We start from the raw sequence: 23,928 nt of genomic DNA on the forward strand, positions 1-23,928 counted from the left end.
TTCTGAGTCTTGTATGAGCAATTGCAGTGCCTGATGATGTTCTCCTAACATTTTACCTCAGTTTTCCTTGATGCACTTCTGCCATGCAACTTTTCATTGCTATCCATTATAGGCATGAAATATTGTTCCCTTCCACTGGAATGCTATCCTTGTGTACCTTCTCAGACCTCTGTTGAGAATAGAAAAAAAAAACCATTTCTTCAGATTTAAATAGGTCTCACGAGAGACCTTTCCTTATCATGTTCTCAGCTGATTTGCTTGGATTGAAGAGGTCTGTAGATAATATCTCTGTGTTCCCAAGAAATAATCAGGGAAGATCTAAAGAAGGGAAATAGTTATTAATGTGTTGCAACATAATACAAATCCAGTATGAAGAAACATTTCTTCGCAATCTAGTGTATCTGCCATATCATCTAACCATGTCCAGCCAAATAGAATTTGGAAAATTATTGACACTGGCTGTTCCACATAGCTGTGTTCTTCTCTCAGATAAAGACTGACTGCCAAAACAGCATGGAAAAACTTATGTTGCTTCTGTACACATTACATTAATCTTCCAGCCAACAGAGGACCACCACAGAGGACATCATTCCCAGCACTAGGAATGGGAACACTAACATTTAGCTTATCTTGGGAAGTGTGCAGAGAAGTGATTGTTAATTAATTAGTTTTTTAATTAAATTAAAAGCAACAAAGATTTAATTTTGGGTAAATTTTTCTTTTTTACTTGATGCCAACAAGCATATGCTAGCTGATCTTTTTTTCTTACTCTGGTGATTTTTCACTGTAGCTTTTTTGAAGAACTGTAATTTTCCCCATTTTTCTGAGATATCCAAATCTCCAGGTGGCTGTAATAAATGATCTTGGTGATCTATATTAAAAAAAGATTAATCATTTCTTCTTACTTTCTTTCTTTCACATGTTCTACTGCCTTGTATCCTTACTTCTCTGGCTCACATATTTGTACTGATTAATATACTGCATCACCGCTAGATTTTTGTCTTAGGTCTGTGTTTCATTTGACTACCAATAATGAGAGGCCATAAATTCCTCATTCTTTATGACAGGGCACAGCATGTGAGCTGCAGATACTGCAAACATGTCTATGAAGTAGTGGCAGCTTTATAGCTACCATTTATCCTATACCTGAAGAAGGGCTGTAAGTCCTGAAAGGGCATTGTGATTCGACAGTCAGATCTGGTAGTCCTTTGCATGGTCATGAGCACCTTCAGTGCTGGGCAGATCAAGGAGCCTTGCAGAACTTCTTCTGTTGCTTCCAAATGGGGAAGTATAGTAGCACATACCTCACAGAGGATGAACTGTGAGGATTTATTGCTAATGGTGCTTAAGAATTTGAAGATACATACCAGATTGCTGTTCTGAGATCTATTACACAAATGACCCCATTCTGGCTGAAAGGAGAAAGAAATTGGCAAACTTTTTACCACAGGCTGAGGCTTTGGTGATGGCATCCCTGGAGTAGAGAGGTAGCCCGGGAGAGAGGCAGGGGCAGAGGGGAGTTGTGTGCCCTCTGATCTGTCAGACAGTACTAGCAAATCCAGTACATGTTAGAGACCTCATCCTTTTTCCTACAGACTTTTGCAGTGCTGCAAAGGAGATTTCTTGTGAACTGTTCTGCCAGCCTGTCCCAGCACTAGGCACTTGTGTCTTGTTTCCTGTGACCTGCAGATCACATGGCTGTTGGGGAGTAACAAGTGTTATGAAGGGGTCTGTTAAGTTATCCTAGGGAGTCCTTCCTGTTTGGAAAACATCCCTTGCAGAAAATGTGACCTCTGGAATGCTCTAGGCTTGTATGCAAAGGGATGTGTGAATGTGTGTGTACAGGGTAGTATAGATGAGGTTGTGAGAGGAAAGGCAGCTGAAAGGAACTGACTGGGATTCTTTCACAATCACGCTCCAGAATAAAACTGAAGCAAACAACTATGCACCTGTGACTCTTAGATTCAAAGCCACAATAAAAAAGGCTTGATGAAATAATTGGGTGGCTAAAATCTGTGCTCAGTCATTGCAATGGAAATTACCTGGGTTGTGTGTTTGTTGCTCTCTAGAGGAGTTAGATATTTGAAATAAATTTTCCCAGGAAAGGAACATGCATTTCAGGAGAAACACCTAGCAACACTGAAAAGTTGGTACTGTAAAGCTGAATAACGTACCTATTATTTCATTAGGCTCCAGGGTATGCCTTACTTAAATTATTCTATGTAGGAAAGAAAATAATCTGCCACTGTGAATTACTTGTTCTATATGAAAGTGATACAGTGATAACAGCACAACTTAGTGTTCTTGTGAAGCTGCAACAAATGAAGAAAGACAACATATTGGTTTTTCACATGAAAACAAAAGCAGACTGCCTTGGATTCGTGGACCCAAACATTACATCAAAGTGATGTGGTTTTGTCATGATTTTCAAACAAATGTCTCCACTTTGTTTTGCAATGGTTGTAAATTAACAGACTTCTAAGGGCTGCTCCTTGAGTTTAAACCTTTGTTTTCAGCCATTCACTCTTGCAAGAGACCTCTGAGTTCCCTTACTTCTGTTATTGAGAGATCGTTAGAAGTGCATGCTGACAGGAAGCAGAGGCATTTGTCTGCTGGGTGCAGGGAAGTTCTCCAGCTCTCTACTCTCCTTCCTCTGACTTCCTGGGAGCATGCTCTTGGATGGGAATGGAGCATCTTGGGCAATGTCAGAAAGTTTTTCTTATCTCATATATCAAGAAGCAGCAGAGTACAAGCTTAAACAAGCACTGGTGGGTGCAAATCAGTTAAACAGATTAATGATACCTGTCAAAAGATGTGAAATTATTTATCCTCTAAACACCTAAGCCTGGCAAGTCTTAGTTTTCTGAGTCACAGACTTAATGTCTACAATGCGGTTTTTGGCTCAGTGTGCTGCACTGGTATAGAAGGACATGCACCCTTTGAGCTGTGTGCTTCAGCAGGATGGACTTTGGTATCATGCTGGTTGGGGTGATCTTATTCTTGTATTTTCTGCACCACAATGGATGATTAACCCCATCGTATATCATTTCACAGTTTAGGATGATAGTGACTGTTGAGATTATTTCACTGACACTAATGGCTGTTTCCTTGGGAAACAGCAGGGATGGGGATATGAGACAAGAAGGACCAGTGGGCAGGTGGAGAGAGGCAAGAAATGCTATTGTTATGCACAACTGAACCACTGGGAAAGCATAGGAGCACCTTGCCTTGAGCTTTCTCTCATTACCAGCATCAGCAGCTGCAGAGCAAAGACCGTCATTTTAATAAACCCACTCTAGGTTTGTAGAATAATCTGACTTTAGTTTGAATAGCTCCACCAAGCAGAGTGAAATACAATTAATTTCTCTTTGGGAAGCTTATTCAGCCAGCTTTGAATTTTTTTTTTCTCGTGTTCTATTTATGTCTTATAATTCAATTCCTTGTATTCAGCATGCAGCATTTTAAGAGACCAATAATATAAAATAATGTTTCCATAATTGCATTACTTTCTATTATGCTGGGCTCTCTTATCCAGTCTAATAGAATTGCATAAACATGATTTGATATCACAGTTGCATACATTTGTTGAACTTAAGAGTGCAAAAGAATATTCAAAATTAAGGCTTATAGAACCTTAATTAGAAAAAGTGTATCAAGCCATGATTAACGAGTTGTCTTCTAGAGGGAGTGAAAGATAAGACAGAGATTCAGGAGTTAGGCTAAAAAGATGTCTGTTCTGGTAAGAAAGCTGCATCTTAACTCAGTAACAGGAAAAATTAAATATCTGCTCTTGCTGAAGCGTAAAACTTGCCTTTTAGTTATGCAGAAAAAAAGAATCTACAGCAAATATGGGAGTCTCATGGGAAAAGAAATCTTCTGTAATTACTTTTATAGAACAAAGTATTTAACTAGTGAAAAAATATACCCCTCCCAAAAGGAAAAAGAGACAAGATTTAGTGTGGTCTTGAAATTCAGCAGAGGTGATGCTGACTTTGAGACATGTCCTGCTTTTGACTTGCTGTGCTATTACTACATCCCTGCACAGACTGCTCCCAGTTCCAAGAGGAAGTAAGAAAAGCCAGCCCTAGTGAAAGGTCAGTTGAGAAATCTTGCTAGCAGTCAACATCATTTTTCATGGGAGGAGCAATAGTTGTTAAAATATCACAGCAAAAAATCATCTCTATAAATCCCTTTGAGCTGAGCTGCCTCACAAGACTTGACTAAGCAAATGCATCGCTGTACCTAACACATCTCCAACACAAACCTTAAATCAGCTGTTTTTTACTTATTGCTTCTGTTGTTTCCCACTGGGTCTGAGCCATTAGTAATGACTTCAGGTGTAACTGGATTGATGTGTGACATATGGAAGTGTGTTGCAAGGAGGACACAGAATATTGTAGCCTCCAGAAGATCTTGGTAGATCTTGGAGAGCAAACATGCAGAGTAGAAGGCTTAATATCTTTTACACTGTAGATGGAGGGAGAAGTAGATGGACACAATGCTTGTCTGCCACCATGTAAACTAAGTCTGAATATGTGCTCACAAGACCGAGCCATGTTTAAACAAAAGCAGTATGTTCTTTCTGACTCTGGATTTGAGAGCCTCTCTTTATTTTTTACCTAAGCCTGCTTATCTGAGTCATGCCAGTATCCACTTCTGGACTTTTTCTATACTTTGGCATACAGGGAGGTCATGTGGATTATTCCAATGTCAGCTGACCAGTGTGTTGCCACAGCCAACTACCTACATGTTAGCAGAAGTCTAAAATTATGTGTGCATGTTAAAACTGCAATAACTGCAATGGTAATACAAGCAGCAGGAAAGTCTGCATTTTATAATCATGAAACTCCTTCTCCTGGCCAGAAACAGCAGCACACCTTGAAAACAGTTAGTTTTATTAAATTTTGCTTCTAAACCAAAGGAAACTCACATTTATTGGAACCACTGAGGTAAAGGACCGTGAAGACCTGCAATGTTGAAGAGGTAGCACAGAAGTGAGTTATGTTTCAGGGAGAGGTGCTGGCACTAGTGAAGGCAAACCATAACCCACCCTCAGCAGTGTTTGTCTCCAGTTTTATGTGGGATGTGCAGTAAGGGAAGTTTGCTGTTCTGGCTGTCCCATACCACATGCTGAAGATAATTCACAACCTAGGTGTGGAAGGTATTTTGGCTTTATTGTACCTTGTCAGTTTCAAACATAATTTGTTTTTTTTATATGTCACCACTTTTTCAGAGTGCTGCTGGGTTTTATACACAGAGGGAACTTTTCTTGGGCCTATGTGGTACAGAATGATATCAACTAGGTGGTTGTGGGACAGGCTTTTAGCTCAAAATCAAAGAGAGGAGAAATTTAGACCTGCAGTGTACAGCTTTCCGTTTTTTTTTTTTTTTTTTTTTTTTCTCCAGGGCTTCAATTTCTCATGTGGCTCTGAATTCTATCTTTCTAAGATAAGAAAGACAGTCTAAAAATGAAATCAAGTGGAGATGTTGGGTAGCACATTTGAAGGTGGAAAAGATCTCTGGAGTTTTCTTAAAAGCTCAACCTGACTGTGAGTCAGATATTGGCAATAGCTAATAGCTGTTGACAACCCATGATTTTCACTTCTACAGAAGATGTTTTGTCTAAAATTTTCAGATTTCAGGCGTGAAATGAACAGCAGATTTTATGAGAACCAACTCAGTGATAAGTGACTGAGGGTGATTATCATACTCATTCTGCCTTTGACAAGTAATTCAGTGACCCCTTTTCATGTGGATGAAACCCTACTTTAAGGTGCTTTATGAAATTACCCTTCATTTTGACCTCAGCACATATGCAGAAAAGGACAGCTCTAGCTTCTTGTCAGCCAGGTGATGGCCTCACCTTGCATCCCAAAAGATGGTTTTGCATTACTAGAAAATCAGTAGTAGTCACCCACAATGCTGGCTTATAACTGTAATGTGGCTTAGTGCTTTCAGAAAATTGGAAGTAACTTTACGTTAAGTGGGCAGTCTGGCAAATAAGCAAGTCAGGAAACAGTTTATGTACCAGTTTGCTTATGTTGACAAAAAGATCCCAGCAAAATGGAAGTGTGAAAGGATGTGAGCTCAACATAAAAATTTCCATCTCTTGAGTTCTCATTGTCTTAATTAGAGGAGAAATATACAGGAAATTGGATTTTTGAAGCCAAACAACTACTTCCAAAGACAATTGCATGGGCTGACTACTTCTTAATAAGTGAGAGGGATCACCAGGTGACACAGCAGAAGGTTTCCAGAGTTTAATTTTTCCTAAATTGTTTCATACTTCCAGCAATTGCTTTGGAAATCACCTTATTTTCCAGTTTTCCTCACCTACATCAGGGAACTGAATATACTTAGAGCCTGCTTCATACCACATGGAGGACTAGTTTTTACAAGTTAGCCTAATTGAGTAACTAGATTTACAGAATAATTGTCTACTTTTCACCTACAGCACTTTGCGGTTTATACTGATTGAAAAAAATAATCCACTATGCAAAATTGGGTCTTGGAGTAGTGTAGAAATGATTTGATGAACAGAATGAGTTTCTATTCATTATCCCACTTTAACACCTTGAAACGATAATGGTCACTTTACCCTGCCATCACTTCATGTGTGGTGGAAGCAAACAGTGACAAAAAATCTTCCTTCTTTGCAGCAGAGAACAGCAGGGCTGAAAAGGACATTCCTCTGTTAAATTACAGAGCCATTTGCTCTAAGATGAGAGATTTAACCCTCATACTAAATCTATATTATTAAAAAAAGACTTTATTTTTACAAGAAAATGTTTATTTGTCAGCCTGCTTTTTGTATCCATTAGCTTGACAATCAGAATGTTTAGAGGCATAAAAATGGTGTCCGTCAAAATAGAATGGAGTCTTAAATGGGTTTGCACTCTGATGCTTCTGAACAGAATTCTCACGTACCTGAAAAATATGTTGTCACTTCATGTAGGTATCTTGTGTGCCATCTGAGGGATCCTTTCTCACAGTTTATTAGGTTCCCCACTTCATTGGAGAAATCATCACCAACAACTCTTAATCCTGGCAGCTTTCCTAGTAGAATCAGTCTTTCAAGGATCTGGGTGATCAGTAATGACAAAATCAGCCTTGGTATTAACATTTCACTATATAAATTGCAGAGATCTAGGCTTCACTTACATTTGTCAACAGTGATTTTCCAGTGAAGTGCAAGGTATTTGAAAAATTACCTCTAATGTTTCAGGCCAGGAAGGGAAGTACTTTTTCAAATTATGAGAACATTTCCCTCATGCACCATTAAACCAACTGGGGAGAAAGGAAAGGAGTGGGAGTACTCTTGAGTCTCTAAGGTTGAATAGCCACATGCCAAATTATTTAAGTTTTATTCCTGTGAGCCATGCCATGTGATGATAAAGTGTTTTTCTTAATGATACAGTGAGCCACAAAAGAGTAAGAGTTTCTTTTCTTTAAAGCTGCCCTTTCTTGGCTGCTGTGTCTGGGACTGTCCTTGTACTCATCTTCTTCCTTAACTCTGTGTGTGCTGTGGCAGATCCTGCCTATCTTCTCTCAGGTCCTCAATGCTGTGTGTACAGGACCTGCTGCTATTCTTGTTCTCTCTCCCCTTCCCACCCCCCCGTCTTGCCACAGACACAGATGCTATCTATGTGGGGAGTTGCTCAGCTCTGTCTTGCCTCTGCACTGTTCGTTCTGTCCAACCTACAACTCAGCATGGGGGGCCCCAACATTTTGCAATGGGGTGACTGGAGACCCAGAGTAAACACAGTTTTTTGTCTTCCCTTCTTTGAGGGGCAGCTGTCACTGCTGCCTACAGGCTAAACACAGGTGTTATTTGAGGATACCATTCCAGAATAGGTACTTGCAGAGGGTGAATTTTGCCATCTGTTTCCGGCATTGCCTTTGGTTGTTACAGTTAGAAGATGTGAATGCTACCCCAAAACTCCTGATAAACATGGATGGCAAACAAAGTGAAATACGACATGTGTGAGCTTTGCTGGCTCTTCAGTGGGGAGATAAGGCAAAGTGTTGTCACTGCTAAAGGGTGATTCTGGTTTTCTTTGAATACTGGATGTAAACTGGAAGATGTAATGTGGAATTTAAATGGCATGCTTAGCTGGCAAGAGTGCAGATGACATTTGTGCTGATCTTGTCAGATCAAAGGCCCCTGCTGCTCACAGAAGTGGGACGCTGCTAAACAGGACTTTTTTTAGGAGGTTTTATCTCTGTGGCACTTTCATTAAAAATAAAAAGTGCAGAGTGAAAACAAAACAAAAACTAACACTGAATTACTGATAAAAATAGATCTCTTTCTGGAAGGTGAATAGGCTGAGGTATGGATGGGGGAGATGTTGGGATGCTCCCCTAGGATGGAAGCGCCCCTCTGCAGTGACCCCAGATTTTGCAGTGGGGTGGGATATGTCTTTCCCACTATTCTTCTCAGCATCAGCTCTACAGCTTATGGTCAAATTGTCCCTTGGATTTTGATTGTGTTGTCTTTCAGAAATCCAGCTTCCTGCATCAGGATGAGCCTATCTCCCCTGTGTCTTGTCTTGTTATAAGGCCACTTCAAAGGGAGGGCAGGCATTCCCTGGATTTCTGGCAATTATTGCTTTGTGATGCAAGCAGGGTATACAGTAAGAAGTTAATGTGTGTATTACAAAGCTTATTTCTGAGAATGACAGAAAGATTTCAACAAATTTGGAGATCATTACCAGTAACATACACAATACAGATCCTGATGTATTTAGCCTCGTGATCTGCCAGTACGAAAATCTGCTTCACATTCCAATCCTTAATGGAAAAAAACCATGGTTCTCCATCTGTGTGCAGACATAAAATTCCTGAGGTAAGGTCAATAAGGCACACAAAGATTGCTGTTGACTATGGAGATGGAGGGAAAACTGGTCCAGGAAAACCCCCCAAAAAAACAAAGCAAGAAATTATCTGAGGGAAAGGAACCATGTGCTTAGTTACAGGAAAATCTTTGTTTCTAACTCTAGGTCCTTCTTCAGTTATCAGCAATGATGATGATTCAGCCAGTCCCCTCCACCACATCTCAAATGGCAGTAACACTCCTTCTTCTTCTGAGGGGGGTCCTGACGCAGTCATTATTGGGATGACGAAGATTCCAGTCATTGAAAATCCTCAGTATTTTGGAATTACCAACAATCAGCTCAAGACAGACACCTGTAAGTACAAGCATCTGTATGTGTTTCGGTCATTTTACCCGTGTAAGTGCTGGGGCTTCTTAACAGAGCTAACAGAACAAAATGCTCTAAATTCCTGGAATGAAAAGGTGGGGTTAAAATGCATGCAGTTTGTTAGAGGTACATTGGATGAACCACTTTACATCTGTCAAATCCAAATTCAGCCCTTGTCAATGAAGACAATAAACTCAGCAATGTTACACTCAAAGCCCAGTCCATATTCCATCAAAGTCACTGGTGGCCTTTCCATTGATTTCAGTGGTCTTTGGACAGTCCTGTGCACTGAGTGTTTTTTTGGGAAAAAACAAATCTTGGGTCAGAAACAGAAGTCAGTATTGTTAAATATGTGCTGCTTTTAAATTAATCTTATTGGCAATGAACATAACCTAACTTTGAAATATGAGTATTTATAAAGTTACAGGAATGATACAGTTTAAATATTCAGTTCTTTTAATTTCATTGTACAATTCAACCTCTACAGCTGGAAAACATGTTGAATATTTAAAAGTAAAGCAGAAGGTTGCATGATGGACAATATATGTCACATACAAATTCTTTCACGCTCAGTTAGAAGTTCATAGTGAATTGTGAAAAAATATTGAGTTAATCATAATTAACCATGAATAATTAAAGAAAAGTATCCTTAACTTCAGAAGCTACTCTTCAAACCTAGTGACAGTTTTAGAGCTGCACATATGAAATGTTGATTTTGGAACCAGCATTTAGCATTGGAGTAGACAACTGAAAAAACACCTAAAGAATATTGTAATTAATAGTAACTGCATTCTTTACTGGTTTTCATCAGGACATGAAGGTCTTTACTTGTTTCAGAGAAGGTTGTTCGTTTCTCTTTTTCCTTATTTTATTTGTGTGTGAATGTACAAACGTTTCTGAATTGTCACTGGAAGTCTGAACTGTTTCTCTGGGAAGTCACTCTAGAAATTCCCAGTATAGCTGGTGAGCACTGGGGTTGCAGCTAAGGGATACTGCATCCCATCTGTATCCAACCCTGAATGGTACTGCTTCAAATTGTACTGTAGGGGCTTACTGACAGGGTCTGAAGCTGTTACCTCCAAACTTTGCAAAAAGCTTAAATTCCATAATAGGAATCTTTCTTGACCTGTGCATGAGGTTATGTATGCATATGTGTATGCATGACTTCCAATTTTGCAAAGACTGATGCTGAACTATATACATATCTTGTGAATATTAATGCTGATCTACATCTAGATTGTTGCATGAAACACAATCTACAGGAATTCCTGCAACTCAACAGAAGGTCTTTTCCTGCCTTTTTATTGTACATCCCTGATGTAGCCTTTTTTTTTTGTGGCACTACTCTGTGTTTAGAAATATTCCATCTTCTCTTCTACCAAAGGGTATTTGAACAATCTGGCCTAGGACATGCAGTAGTATGCGTAAGGTAATAACTGAACTGTTGATACTTGACCAACACAAGGAAAATATTGTACAGATACATTCTAATTAGAACATTAATTCCTGGGAAGAATAGAAGCCACTAGAGAATCAGAAATGGGCAACATGCCCACTAGAGCTCTCTAATGTTATATAGAAGGCCATGCTTTTAAATATGAGACTACTGTACCTCCATTCCCAGGTGCATAAGAGGACAAAATAATTGTTTAAATAAACATCAGTGCAGGGAATTTAACTTTCATCATTAATGTTGAAACAATATACATGCTGTTCTGGGAAAAACCCAAACTGTACCTAAGTACAGAATTCTCTCACATTTTGTAAGCTGCACATTAAGTACAGACGCATTAAATCATGCCTGACTAGTGCTAAGTAGGTCCTGATCCTAAAAATACGTAAGTCTGTGTTTGGTTTTGTGTGCTGCAATGAAACCCACATGTTGTCAGGGAAATTAATCACAGTACATGAAGTTCAGTTTGTGCATAAATGTTTGCAGGATGTGGCTCAATGCTTTGCTACGGTGCTCTGGGGAGGTTTGTGGGGCCGATACTCTGCATTTTGCCACATTGCCATGGTGGTCCCGATCTGTGTGTTTTTATTGCCTTAGGAAAGAGAATCAGGTAAACTATGTTAGTGTATAAACCAAGACAGATTTCCCCTACCACACTGAGTATCTTCCCAATAAAAAGCATAATTAAAATTGTCTCAGACGAAAGTGGGTCTTCCCAGAAATTTCGCATACACTCTCTTTCTGTTTTTCTCACTCGCTTATTATTGCAGAGTTGCACTTGTCCTTTCTTAAGCTGCCAGCCTCCTCCTGCTGAGTATATTTGGTATTCATAAACCTCTAAGCTAAGTAGCTTTCATACCTTTTTTCCTGTTTACAATCACGCTAGCTCCAGATGTCATCTGGTTTCTCATCCCCAGCAAGATAATTAACATTTGTTTTTATTTCCTATCTGGTATAAGTTCCATTGTCTGCTAGTATTAAACATGGCAATCACTGACAGTCATGCTGGAAAGGATTCTTACATATTTAGCCTATGTTGGTCTGTAGAAGGAGGTGAGACTTTGAACTAGGTGAAACTGTATGCAAATTGTATTACAGTTTTCACAGAAGTTGAAGGAGTATGTCTGCTGTCAGTTGCAAGCAGATTTTTTTTTTTGTTACTAACATAAGCCATATTTTGATGTGCCTACAGATAACCATTTCTGAATACAGTGTATCAAGCTCCATTGTGAAGCCTTAGAAGTATATGTGTTTAAAAGAAAATTAAAAAGTTGATTGTGATCAATTTACTTGGAAATTCCATCACTGTATCAGTAAACTGGTACTCTCACTACTGCCTAACTAAATCCTGAAGAGTGATGGCTTCTAAGAGTCTCAGGTTAAAAGTTATAGAGTTATAGAACTCTCCTCCTCTTGAGAGATAGCTTTCAAGGTGGGAAAAGCAAACTGATGAAGACTTGAGGGTTCACATTCTAGTGATTGCTCTGAAGGACTAAATTTCTGTCCCAGGTTCCAGCACAAATGCTCTGTATCTCTAACTGAGGTAATGGTAGAAAATTACTTTTCATCTTTCAACTGGGATTGGCTGATATTTCCCACTCCAGCTGCTCATCATCTTAACTACCCATTTTCCTCGCCAGCAAACCCACTCATGCTTCTTCAGCGTTTCGCCAGCAGTTGATGTCTGTCTGTTGCCCTGTGCCAGCACTCCTGGCTTTTACTTTCCCTACCATGTACTCTTGGTTGCTGCTGGCTGGTAGGTTCATCGGCTGTTTTAGTACCTTGACTGTTTCCACCTAGAAAATTTACAGTCTGTGGTGCACAGACATGTTTCAGACATGTACCAGACTTCTTGGTTCCTTTTAGTGTGAAATCAAAAGACATTTTTTTTTTGACATTACTTGTCTAACAGTGACAACTTCAATTTCAGATGTGTGAGAAAGAGACTGCAGGCTGGACATGGAGAAACATTCTTTGCACTTAAGTCATTATAAACCCTGTTGTGTTTGAGCATCAGCCTGCAAATCTCATGCCTGGGAGTTACCAGCACTGTTCAGTTGTTGCTGTTGAAAATTGGGGCATAACTTTGTAGTGAAGTAACATTGCCAGATGCAGAAAACTTGCGTGGATGTTGAACTTTGCAAAGATTTTTATCCCCTGAAATCAATGGATGATGTAGTATCTTGAGGGCATAGAGCTAATTATTGCTAGATGGTTAGCTTCACTGATCTGTGAGCTGTCACAGCACGTAAGCTATGTGGTATTTTCATTAATACAATGATATTTCAAAAGTTAGTCTTCTATATTTCTGCACAGAAATTGTAGTTGATAGAATTGCCAACTGAGACAACCAGACCTGTTCAAACAGGATGGAAAAAACAAAACCATTTTCTCCATGAATGGCTATGGACTTCACCATGTGGTTTGCAGCCTATTGCTTGGAATATATCTGCCAATTACTATTACATTTCCATGGTTAATGATGGAAATGCAGTCAGTAAATAACATTGCTGCATTGGTGGTAATGTGAAAAGCAAAACTTGGGGAGAGGGCATGCATAAACATTAGTGAAAGTACACAGTTTGAGACTCCCAGGGCAGAACCTGGACAAGAAACTGTTTGCAGGTGGCTTTGGGACCTTGAGAATAAATTGTTCTCTGAATCTCACCTCAACAACCCCCACGCCAGCCCCACAAAGTCACCGTGGTTGTTTGGGTGGAGCTGAAAGTAAGGCTGGAGTTTCACTCTTTCCTGTAGAGGTTTGCAACCTCCAGCTTTCAGGTCACCCAGAGCAGATAAACAGCAACATCACTGACATCAGTTTGCACTTCCCAGATAATTCATACTTGCAACTCACTTGATTTGATTCCTAAAGGTATTACCAATGATGAAAAACAGCGTTCTGGGCAGGCTTGTTGATTAGTCAGTGAGTTGTTTAGTGGCATGATGTTTTCAGTGGCTGGCCATGCATACAGCCATTGCGTTATAGATTGTGTTACAAGATTGTGGCTTTCAGATAGGAAATTAGGGTATTTTCATGAAATAGTCTTCATATTTAATCTGTATTTCTGCAGTTTGGGAGTGTGAATGTGCAGTTTAGATAATAATTATTGTACTGACAGTTGGCCTCTGTTAGGGAAATCTGCAGCTGTTTAGGAGTTAGAAATAATGTTTATAAATAATTTCGATTCATTTTGCTGATCTGTAAAAATGATCAGTAAAAAAATTTGCAGTTCCACAGTAAAATTGCTAACTACAGATGTGATGCTGATTTTGAAGGCAGAGGATTTGAGATCCCTCTTCTATCCCATTTTGAACACTAATCTTTTTGATGTATGATTAGGGATTTCCACTTACATTTTAGGGATTGTTACACAATTTAGTTAAGGTTGACCTCAGACTTTTTCTGGCTTTCTTTGTGCTTTAACTATAGTTTTCTTTTAAACATACACATAGCTAGAAGTCAGTTATCCCCATTAGGTGAGAATACTGCAGAAGTGATCTGCTTCAGCCCATCACCTTCTTGAATGACTTTTAAGGGAGAAGAAGAACAGGACTATTATTTTTATAATTTTATCACAACTCCCACAGTACTGGACTTTTTTCTTTAAAGCCATGGGTCTTGGGAGTCTGGTGATGATGTCAGATTTCATTTTAGAAAGAGAAGAATGTGAAGAAAAGCTTGAGAATGTGAGCCAGAACCCAGAATGCTGTGGAAATGGGAAAAAAATCTGGATTTGTTTTTCATGTTTATTACGCTGTGATTATTTTTAAACTCAGTTTCCTGATTTTGGAGCATTAATCATGGCAGTAACAGATAGGGTGTAGAGCTGGCCCTGCTTTGCCAGTCTGGAGAGAAAGCCCTGGCAGGGCAGCCATAGAGAACAGAAGGGAGTAGCCAGATACCAGAACCCACTAAGCTGAATTTTTTTTCTTCCTGGTTGTTTGTGGAAAGGTGCAGCTACTTGTAGTTCAATATGTAGTTGTTTCTGTGACTCTGACTACCCATACCCTGCAAGGCAATCTGGTTTTGCTTTGTTTTGGAGCAGGCTGACAGCCTTCTCCCAGCTCTTGGATCACTAGCAACATGTAATTTAATAAGAAAAAATGAGGTAGTTGTCTATATTTCTAGGGTAGGTTCAACAGGAGGAGATGTGGTGACCTGCTTTCTGCTTCTTGGGTATCCTTGCCCCAGGAGTCCCACAGGAAAGCCTGGCCCCAGTGCATATTTCCTTGGTGGGTACATGGGCTTTCACTGCAGGGCAGGGATATGAGAGCCTGGTGATACAAAAGCTGCAGGCAAAAAGGAAAATTCATGGAGAGAGTCTCTGCACTGTAGGGATCTGCTAGGCCTCTGATCTGGAGTAGCAGATTTGTTCCATGTGCTCCTTATCCTGCATGCATGGTGTCCTGTAGACAATAGCAGTGCACAAGGAGCAGACTTCCAGTCCCAGACAACCTCATTGCATAGCACAGTTTCATTTAGGTTGGAAAGGACCTTTAGGATCATTGGGCCCAACCACTGCAGCACAGGAATCAGGCAGGCATGTCAATGGAGTGGCATGGAAGGAGTGTGAGCATGCAGGGAGGGAAATAGGGGAAATATCTCCATTTGACTTTGTTTCCCATGTAACAATTTATAGCATGTTGCTGGTTGTACCTGTCACCCTAGAGTTTCCTGCAGTTGTGAAGGAAAGGAATAATCTTTGACACACATTACAAGGTAAAAAATATATTGAGTTGGTTCCTGAGTAGAGTAGAAATGTCGCCCAAGAGAAACACTCTGTCAACATTTCCATCCCTTTTGAAAGGCTTTTAGATCTGAGTGACCACAGAAGAAAGGCTGCTGTAGTGGTTTCTCAACCATCTAATCCCTAAACCTGGAGATATTCCATCAATCCCCAAAGTTGACAGAGCTAATAATTTATAAGCATCTCATTTTCCTATAAAATACACATGACCTCAACAGCCAGAATGCAGAGAAGAAAAATTGTTCAATCTTAGTGAAATCCAGGCTGAGAGGGAAAACCTGGCTGTCCAAATTGAACTGCCAGTCTTGACATTCATTGGTAGCCAGTAATGCAGAGACTGGGAGGCTTAACAAGGTACTCACTTCAGGCTTTCAGATGCTGAAAACCAAAAAGCTTTAGGTGCTGAAAGCCAAATATGAAGGAGGTTGAGATTACAGTAAGGATATACATATATTTGCTGGTTGTCCTGATCCCATGATGTGCTTTACTGTGGAAACATTTTATTGGCTAGGTAAATGTATGAAAGAAATACTGCCTGATTAAAGGTAAAAAGATATATGAAGGTATATTTTATCATCTTGACTAAATAATTCTGTAGCTTGTTTCCATGTTTTAATCCCTTATTGCTCTCACCATTAAAAATCTGTGTCTGCATAATTGTTTATTATCATATGCGTATATACCATATACATTGGTAGTCTATTTCATCAGTTGCATTTGAGTTTTGTTAACAAGATGATGTGTTTCCCAGACCATAACACTTTGAGTCTCAGATATTTTTCTCAATATGGGGTAACATATTTCATTTGGCAACAAATAAAATATAATCGGGAAAAAGTTAATGAAAAATTAGATTTTTTTAAAATCCTGCTCCTCATTCTGAGACTCGGGAGACCTGCTTTTTTGTTTTGTTTTATTTTCCAACCAGATGGAAGAAATTCTCCCAAAGGTAGAATCCTTCATCTTGAAAAGTCTGGGTTTCTACCTGAAAAATTAAGAATTGGAAAGAAAGCAATATTTTCATATTTAGTGTAGAGGTGAATTTATAAGATCATTTTTTGTCCCAGAAGTTACTTGTTCTGCTGTCTCAATCTGTCCATGAAGCCCATTTACATCTAATAAAAAAAGGCAAGAAATCATGCTTCCAGCAAAACACTTGCATTTCATTATATAGAATGTTGTTCTGTGACCTGAATTTGGTATATTACTTGCTTTGAGCATCTAAATGCTCGAAATGCAACTGGAAGAGCAGCTTGGGCTCTGATCTTTAAGTTAGGAATAGTGTGAGTGTTTTATCACCTGGAAATACAAGACATGAAACCTGCTTCTGGCTAAATAGTGGAAATTATAGGAGATCTGAAGAACAAAGATCCAAAGTATGCATACTATAGAGAGAGAGTTACAAGGCAAGACAGCATGAAACATACACTCTCAGGGAAGAGTTTGGTGTCAAAATTCAGTTAGAGTGTGCTCTCTTATGTAAATTTGTCAGGAATGCACTGTCAACTGCAAGCCCAACTATGGGCTTCATTTGAAGAGCACACTTAAGGGCTTATGAAAAGTGAAATTAAATTAAACATATGCACAAACATTCTCTGCAATTAGGAAATTAGGTGAAAAACCCCAACATTGTGCTTTTTTAGTATGTGTGATCTCAGTGGAATCACTACATTCTGTTTGTCATTTGACAATACATCTATCAGAAATACATAACACTATTTTGGCACTGGAATATGTAGCAATATCAGTAATACATAAATGACAAATAGTGCCATTTATGTTGTAATGTATAAATTATGCCTGTTAAGCTCTGAGCTGTGTACTAAGTTCTGTGGATGTTATTTTAAATACAGAAGCCTGCACATGTGTGTGGAAGCAAAATGGGAAAATAACATGACAGAGGTTAAATTGGTAGTACTTGTATTTAAGCTGAATGGGAAAAAAAAGCAAACCACTGTGAAAACCTCCTCATTACAAGCCTAAGCATGGGAGCAGGACTGGGCCTTGAATTTATTCCTTTTGTGTCAGTGAGTGTTTTGACTAAATAAAAAATACAGATCTCAAGGAAGCAAGGTAGAATCAATAAGAGTAAAGTGATAAATTTTAAGCCTAATAAATACTGAAATATGAGAAAATCAGAAGTAAATCAAATGACATTTTAGCCAAAATTGTCTCATAAAACTTACATTTTTTTTCATAGAGTTTCACCACCAGGCAAGTGCATCATTATGCATGATATCACTCAGCATTTTTTACTCATTTAAAAAATGTGATTACTCAGGTAGACAATTCCAGGAACACACTTCCATTATCAATTAACAGAAGTAAAAACCCGACTGCTGAAGCATGTTTCTATGATAATCTTTCACAGCCCTCCCTTCCTCACTTTCCTTTAAGATACTTTTCTTTTGTTTTGTTGTAGAAGCAAAATTCCCTTGCAGTACCAGCTGCTCTCTCAGCCAGTGACACGGAAAGGAACCTCCGCTTAGTGGGACTATGACTGGGGCACAAGGAGAGACAGGCAGTGTGTGAGCTCCTTAGTTCCCAGGCAGTGAGGGCTGGTATGAATTTTGCAGGCTGTGGCAGAACAGGATGTTTCACAGAATACAGGTTATTGCTCTTCAAAGGCTAGTATGTGGATTAAGTGGTGAGGCATACAGGTCAGGTGAAAGTGAACACACAGATGAGGTGAACAGTCAAATTTGTCTTATATCTAGAACATCTGGATTCTTCCTGGTTGGTAACCCGACAAACCAGAGATCTCTATACTCATTCCTGAAGGAATCATAGAATCATAGAATAGTTAGGATTGGAAAGGACCTCAAGATCATCTAGTTCCAACCCCCCTGCCATGGGCAGGGATACCCCACACTAAACCATATCACTCAAGGCTTCATCCAACCTGGTCTTGAACACCGCCAGGGATGGAGCATTCACTACCTCCCTGGGCAACTCATTCCAGTACCTCACCACCCTAACAGTAAAGAATTTCTTCCTTATATCCAGTCTAAACCTCTTCTGTTTAAGTTTCAACCCATTACCCCTTGTCCTATCACTACAGTCCCTAATGAATAGTCCCTCCCCAGCATCCCTGTAGACCCCCTTCAGATACTGGAAGGCTGCTATGAGGTCTCCACGCAGCCTTCTCTTCTCCAAGCTGAACAGCTCAAACTTTCTCAGCCTGTCTTCATACAGGAGGTGCTCCAGTCCCCTGATCATCCTCATGGCCCTCCTCTGGACTTGCTCTAACAGTACCATGTCCTTTTTATGTTGAGGACACCAGAACTGCACACAGTACTCCAAGTGAGGTCTCATGAGAGCAGAGTAGAGGGGCAGGATTACCTCCTTCGACCTGCTGGTCACGCTCCTTTTGATGCAGCCCAGAATCCAGTTGGCTTTCTGGGCTGTGAGTGCACACTGCTGGCTCATGTTCATTTTCTCATTGACTAACACCCCCAAGTCCTTCTCCGCAGGACTACCATGAATTTCCTTTTTGCCCAACCTGTAGCTGTGCCTGGGATTGCTCCAACCCAGGTGTAGGACCTTGCACTTGTCATGGTTAAACTTCATGAGGTTGACATCAGCCCACCTCACAAGTGTGTCAAGGTCCCTCTGAATGGCATTTCTTCTCTCTAGCGTATCAACAGAACCACACAGCTTGGTGTCATCGGCAAACTTGCTGAGGGCACACTCAATTCCATTGTCCATGTCAGCGACAAAGATGTTAAACAAGACCGGTCCCAACACTGATACCTGAGGGACACCACTCTTTACTGGTCTCCAGCCAGACATTGAACCGTTGACCACAACTCTTTGAGTGCGACCATCCAACCGAGTGGTCCACCTATAAGATGACACTCCAATTTAGAGACAAGGATGTCGTGTGGGACAGTGTCGAACACTTTGCACAAGTCCAGGCAGATGACATCAACTGCTCCTCCCCTGTCCATCACTTTTGTAGCCCCATCATAGAAGGCCACCAAATTGGTCAGGCAGGATTTTCCCCTAGTGAAGCCATGCTGGCTGTCACCAAGCACCTGGTTGTTTTTCATGTGCCTTAGCATGCCTTCCGGGAGAATCTGCTCCAAGATTTTGCCAGGCACAGAGGTGAGACTGACTGCTCTGTAATTCCCCGGGTCATCCATTTTCCCCTTCTTGAAAATGGGGGTTATATTTCCCTTTTTCCAGTCGTCAGGAACTTCACCTGTCTGCCATGATTTTTCAAATATGATGGGCAGTGGCTTTGCAACTTCATTCACCAGCTCCTTCAGGACCCGCAGATGGATTTCATCAGATCCCATGGACTTGTGTACTTTCAGGTTCTTAAGATGGTCTCGAACCAGATCCTCTCCTACAGTGGGCCCAAGGTCTAAGTTTTCACAGTCCCTGCGTCCGCCCTCCAAGATTTGGGTGCTGCGGTCAGAGCCTTTGCCAGTGAAGACCGAGGCAAAGAAGCCATTCAGAACCTCAGCCTTCTCCAAGTCCTGTGTAGCCAGTTCTTCCGAAAGCTTCTGGAGGGGGCCTACATTGTCCTTAGTCTGTTTTTTAGCTGCTACATACCTATAAAATCCCTTCCTATTATCTTTAACATCCCTTGCCAAGTTTAGCTCCAATTGGGCCTTAGCTTTCCTAACTTGGTCCCTAACTACCCGGACAACATCCCTGTATTCATCCCAGGCCACCTGTCCTTGTTTCCACCTTTTATAAGCCTCTTTTTTCTTGTGAATTTTTCTCAGCAGCTCCTTATCCATCCAAGAAGGTCTCCTGGCCCTCCTGCTGCACTTCCTTCTAGTTGGGATGCAACACTCCTGAGCTTGTAGCAGGTGATCCTTGAATATCAACCAAGAGTCTTGGGCCCCCTTACCCTCAAGGGCTATATCCCATGGAACCTTGCTAAACAGGTTCCTGAAGAGGCCAAAGTCTGCTCTCTTGAAGTCCAGGGCAGTGAGTTTACTGCACGCCCTTCTCACTGTCTTGAGGACCTCGAATTCGACCATCTCGTGATCACTGCATGCAAGACTTCCCTGGAGAGCACAATTCAGGTGCTAAATTAACAACTGACTGGTTTTCTATAAAGCCACTGAACAGCTTGAGTGTGTAAAGTCTGGTTAATAGAAATCAGTGCTAGTCAGCTTAGTACTGTAGACAATTCCAGTAAATGATTGCTTTGCTTTTAGCTACTTAAATACCTTTGAGGACTGTTTGCTGGAAACTGTTGAAAGTCAGTAATTGTACAGGTCTCAGGGTGCAGGAAAAGGCTTTCATTCTCTAAGAAGATCACTTGAGCAGCACTGACTTGTACTGTAGGGTTGAAGTCAGATTTAAGGGATGAGAAGTGAAGCTGTCATCACAGCAGCACTTCCTTTCCCTCTTGCCTCCTCCCACCTTGGTTTGTTTCCCACAACGCTGGAAAGAAAGAATGGAAAATGGGGTGGTTGTCTCTACCATGTGGTTATTTGTTCCCAAGTTTCGATAGTGAGAACCCAAATTGAACTTCAGACAATCTTCTATTTATATCATTTGAGGGAAATACAGATTTGACAGAATTTGCAGTTGCCATTGTGAACACTTCTTTGAGCTATAGTTTTAGTTAGAAACTTTCTGAAGTGAAGCTGTTCCCACACAGCTCCTCTCATTTCTAAGTGTTGCTTACATTTGTTTATATTTGGTTTCTTGGGCTGTCTTTCAAGGATGTGCTCTCATTTTTTGGTGCCCACAGCTTGGAAAGCCTGTGGCTGCCTTCACAGTAAAAAAGAAATAGCTGAAAACAGATACCCATCAAGGGGAATATGTCCCACACAAAGTAGGGAGGAGCAGAAAAATGGAAAAAACAAATGGAAAAGAAACAAAAGAACCTCAGTCTCAGCCTTTGGCAAAGAAAGAACAATACATGACTGATTTACTCCAACTGCTTGTGCAGGAGGACATGATTTGTCTTGTCCCTGCTTTATTCTCATCAGAAGAAAACCAACTGTTTTGCAGCATTTTCAGTCTCCATTCAAGAGGCTGTTGAGACTGGAATAGCAATGGGATTGCCTCCAGACATAAATGCATTGACCAGCACTGTGTGGGAAAGATTGAAAAGCTACTTCTTGGGTGGTAAAGCACAAGGCAAAAGCTTATGGGCTCATTCTTCATCCTCTGATTTGGAAGTGCAAGTAACCTGTTACACAGGTTTGCTCTTTCCAGGACTGTCTGTGTTCTCATGTGCTAGTGATGCTTCAGTCCATGAAGTTCACTTGTGCAGTGAGGAGTGCACAAAGCTGCTGTGTCATCGTGTGAGAGTAAAATGATTTGTGTTACCAATTTACAGCAATGCTATTCCTGTCTGTGTTGGTGGTAAATTCTCACCCTTATTTTGTGTACCAAATCTGCTAGGCTCAGAAATGGACAAATTGCTACAGTGGGTCTCAGAGTGTTTTCTCATACCTAGAAATGTATCTATTAGAAATCCTTCATCAAATATGTACCTAATAAACCTTAAGAAGTATATTCCTTCCAAGTCTTCTAACATACAGAGATTGACCTTGATCTGTGAGATAAAGATCCTTGTCCTTTTTTAAATACTAACCTTGTCTAACAAACCAGCAGATACTCATTGTATGGTATGTAGCAGCTTTTCTGGTATTAACAGCAACTTATCTATCTTGCCCTGTTCCAAAAACCCCAGAACAGGAGAAGAGGGATCAGAATCAGCTAAAATGCCAGAGGCTCACCAGCACACCCAGACATTGCAGCAGAGAGCTGATGCTCCTCTGTCCTGGCAGACAATGACACAAAACTCTTAGCATCACCAGAGGTGCGTTAGTATCCTGCATTCAATGTAGTGATGGGGGTGAGCTTTTGGCAGTGCCTCAAGGACCCTGAATGACCTTTGCATTGACAGTATGCCTGGACAAGGGATTGCAGCCCACCCCTCTGCAGCAGCGGAAGGGCAAAGGGGTTCACTCTCACAGCCTATGGCTGACTGCAGGTGTAAACTACCCTTGACCTCAGGTCACATCAATTCTCTGACTGCCACTGGAGAGGCTGGATTGGTGAGCCAGACCTCTTCAGCTGCCATGCCCAGCCCCAGCAGGTATCAGACATGAAATCCAAAAGCTCTGTGCTCAGCTCAACCTTGCAGGAATGCTCCTTTCAGTCTTGTGCCTACCCCTGAGAGGAGACATAAGGTGGTTTTCAATGGCGTGTGGTTTCAGACACAGTAAATCACAGCTCTTATCCTGAAGATGTGGTATAGGAGCACAGACCTAAACCTCAAATTCACACTGTCCTTCATGGAGAATGGATTTCTTTTTTTTGGCTTATCTTTTGCTTCTGGAGAGGAAGACACAAGCCTATTGCTTTTGTTCAGATGCAGTGAGTTGTCCTGAAAGTTAATCTGAATTCAGATGTTTGCAATAATCCTTATTTTACTGAAAGGTGACTATTTCTCAACTCATTCAATTATTTGGCATTATGCATTCTGATGCAGCATATTTCTTTTCTAGAACTGGTTTCACACATTTGTCACAATGGTATACTGCACTTTAAGGTTACAATCTTTTGCCTCTTTTAGTGGCAGCATTTTAGAGAACCTGGAAATTCTACCATACTGAGGAATAAACACAGTGCAAAATAAACTGCCTTTCAGAAATATCTTTTCAGAGGAAGAAGAGAGAAGTTCCAACTTTATTTTGCAGTGATAGCTGCCCAGTTTGGAATTGATTTCCCATTTTAACCAACATGAGTCTTTCCGGCCTATTGATCGATGTGTGTTTTGAGTTTGGCCTCAAAATCTAACATAAGACTTTGCTAAATGGCAACATTTACAAACTGGTAAGAGATTTGTCTTGGACTAGTAAATTTTCTTGACTGCAGCTAGGATGGTTTCAGGGTAAACAGGTGTACATTGCTGCTGTGAACGTGGAGGACAGCTTTAGCATCTCAACTTTGCAGCTTCTGTTTATTGACAGAATACATACACAGAAATATGTAGAACACTTTATATGGCAAAAGCACAGAAAAGCACTGTGGTGTTTTTCTTAATAATGGAGAGAAAATGTTCAGAGAAATCTTTCAATTTCGTTTGTTTTGGTCTATCCTTCTGACAGACTTTCTTCCTGATCCTGTGGTATTTATTTTTTGTCATATGTAAGAGGCTGTGCCCATTCAGAGTGAATTCTTGGCCTCATCAGACTAGGTCATCCCATTCAAATGTCCATAAAATATTTTAAGAAACATTTTGTTACCCTTTCCATAAACTTTCTCTGCGGGTATGCTGTATGCAAGCATATATGTTGAAATCCATAGTACCCATTAGCTAAACTGTCTCGGGAGCTGTCTTTCTGAAACTTCAATTCTTCCATGACTATAGCCAAAGGCTGTGCTGGGGGATATTTGAATGGCTGAGAGATTAGTCTCTGCCCTATGATAAAGAAGTATGTCAGCAGACTGCAGAAAAGTGGTGTCAGAATTGTTCCCTGAATTTCTCTCCACTTACGGAGGGCTCAGAAAGAGAAAATTCAGAGAAGTGCTAAGAACA

The 23,928-nt window shown here is 40.5% G+C and overlaps 1 protein-coding gene across 1 annotated transcript in view; it reads left to right on the forward strand.

Moving 5' to 3' along the window:
• NTRK2 (neurotrophic receptor tyrosine kinase 2) overlaps positions 1-23,928 on the forward strand; it is a 203,130-nt gene that overhangs the window by 105,203 nt on the left and 73,999 nt on the right. The window contains exon 13 of the mRNA XM_034072840.1: positions 9,000-9,188. Coding sequence (XP_033928731.1) covers positions 9,000-9,188 — 189 coding nt within the window. The remainder of the gene's footprint in view (positions 1-8,999; positions 9,189-23,928) is intronic.

Source organism: Melopsittacus undulatus, chromosome Z (genome assembly GCF_012275295.1).
Source record: "Melopsittacus undulatus isolate bMelUnd1 chromosome Z, bMelUnd1.mat.Z, whole genome shotgun sequence".
Lineage (NCBI taxonomy): Eukaryota > Metazoa > Chordata > Aves > Psittaciformes > Psittaculidae > Melopsittacus > Melopsittacus undulatus.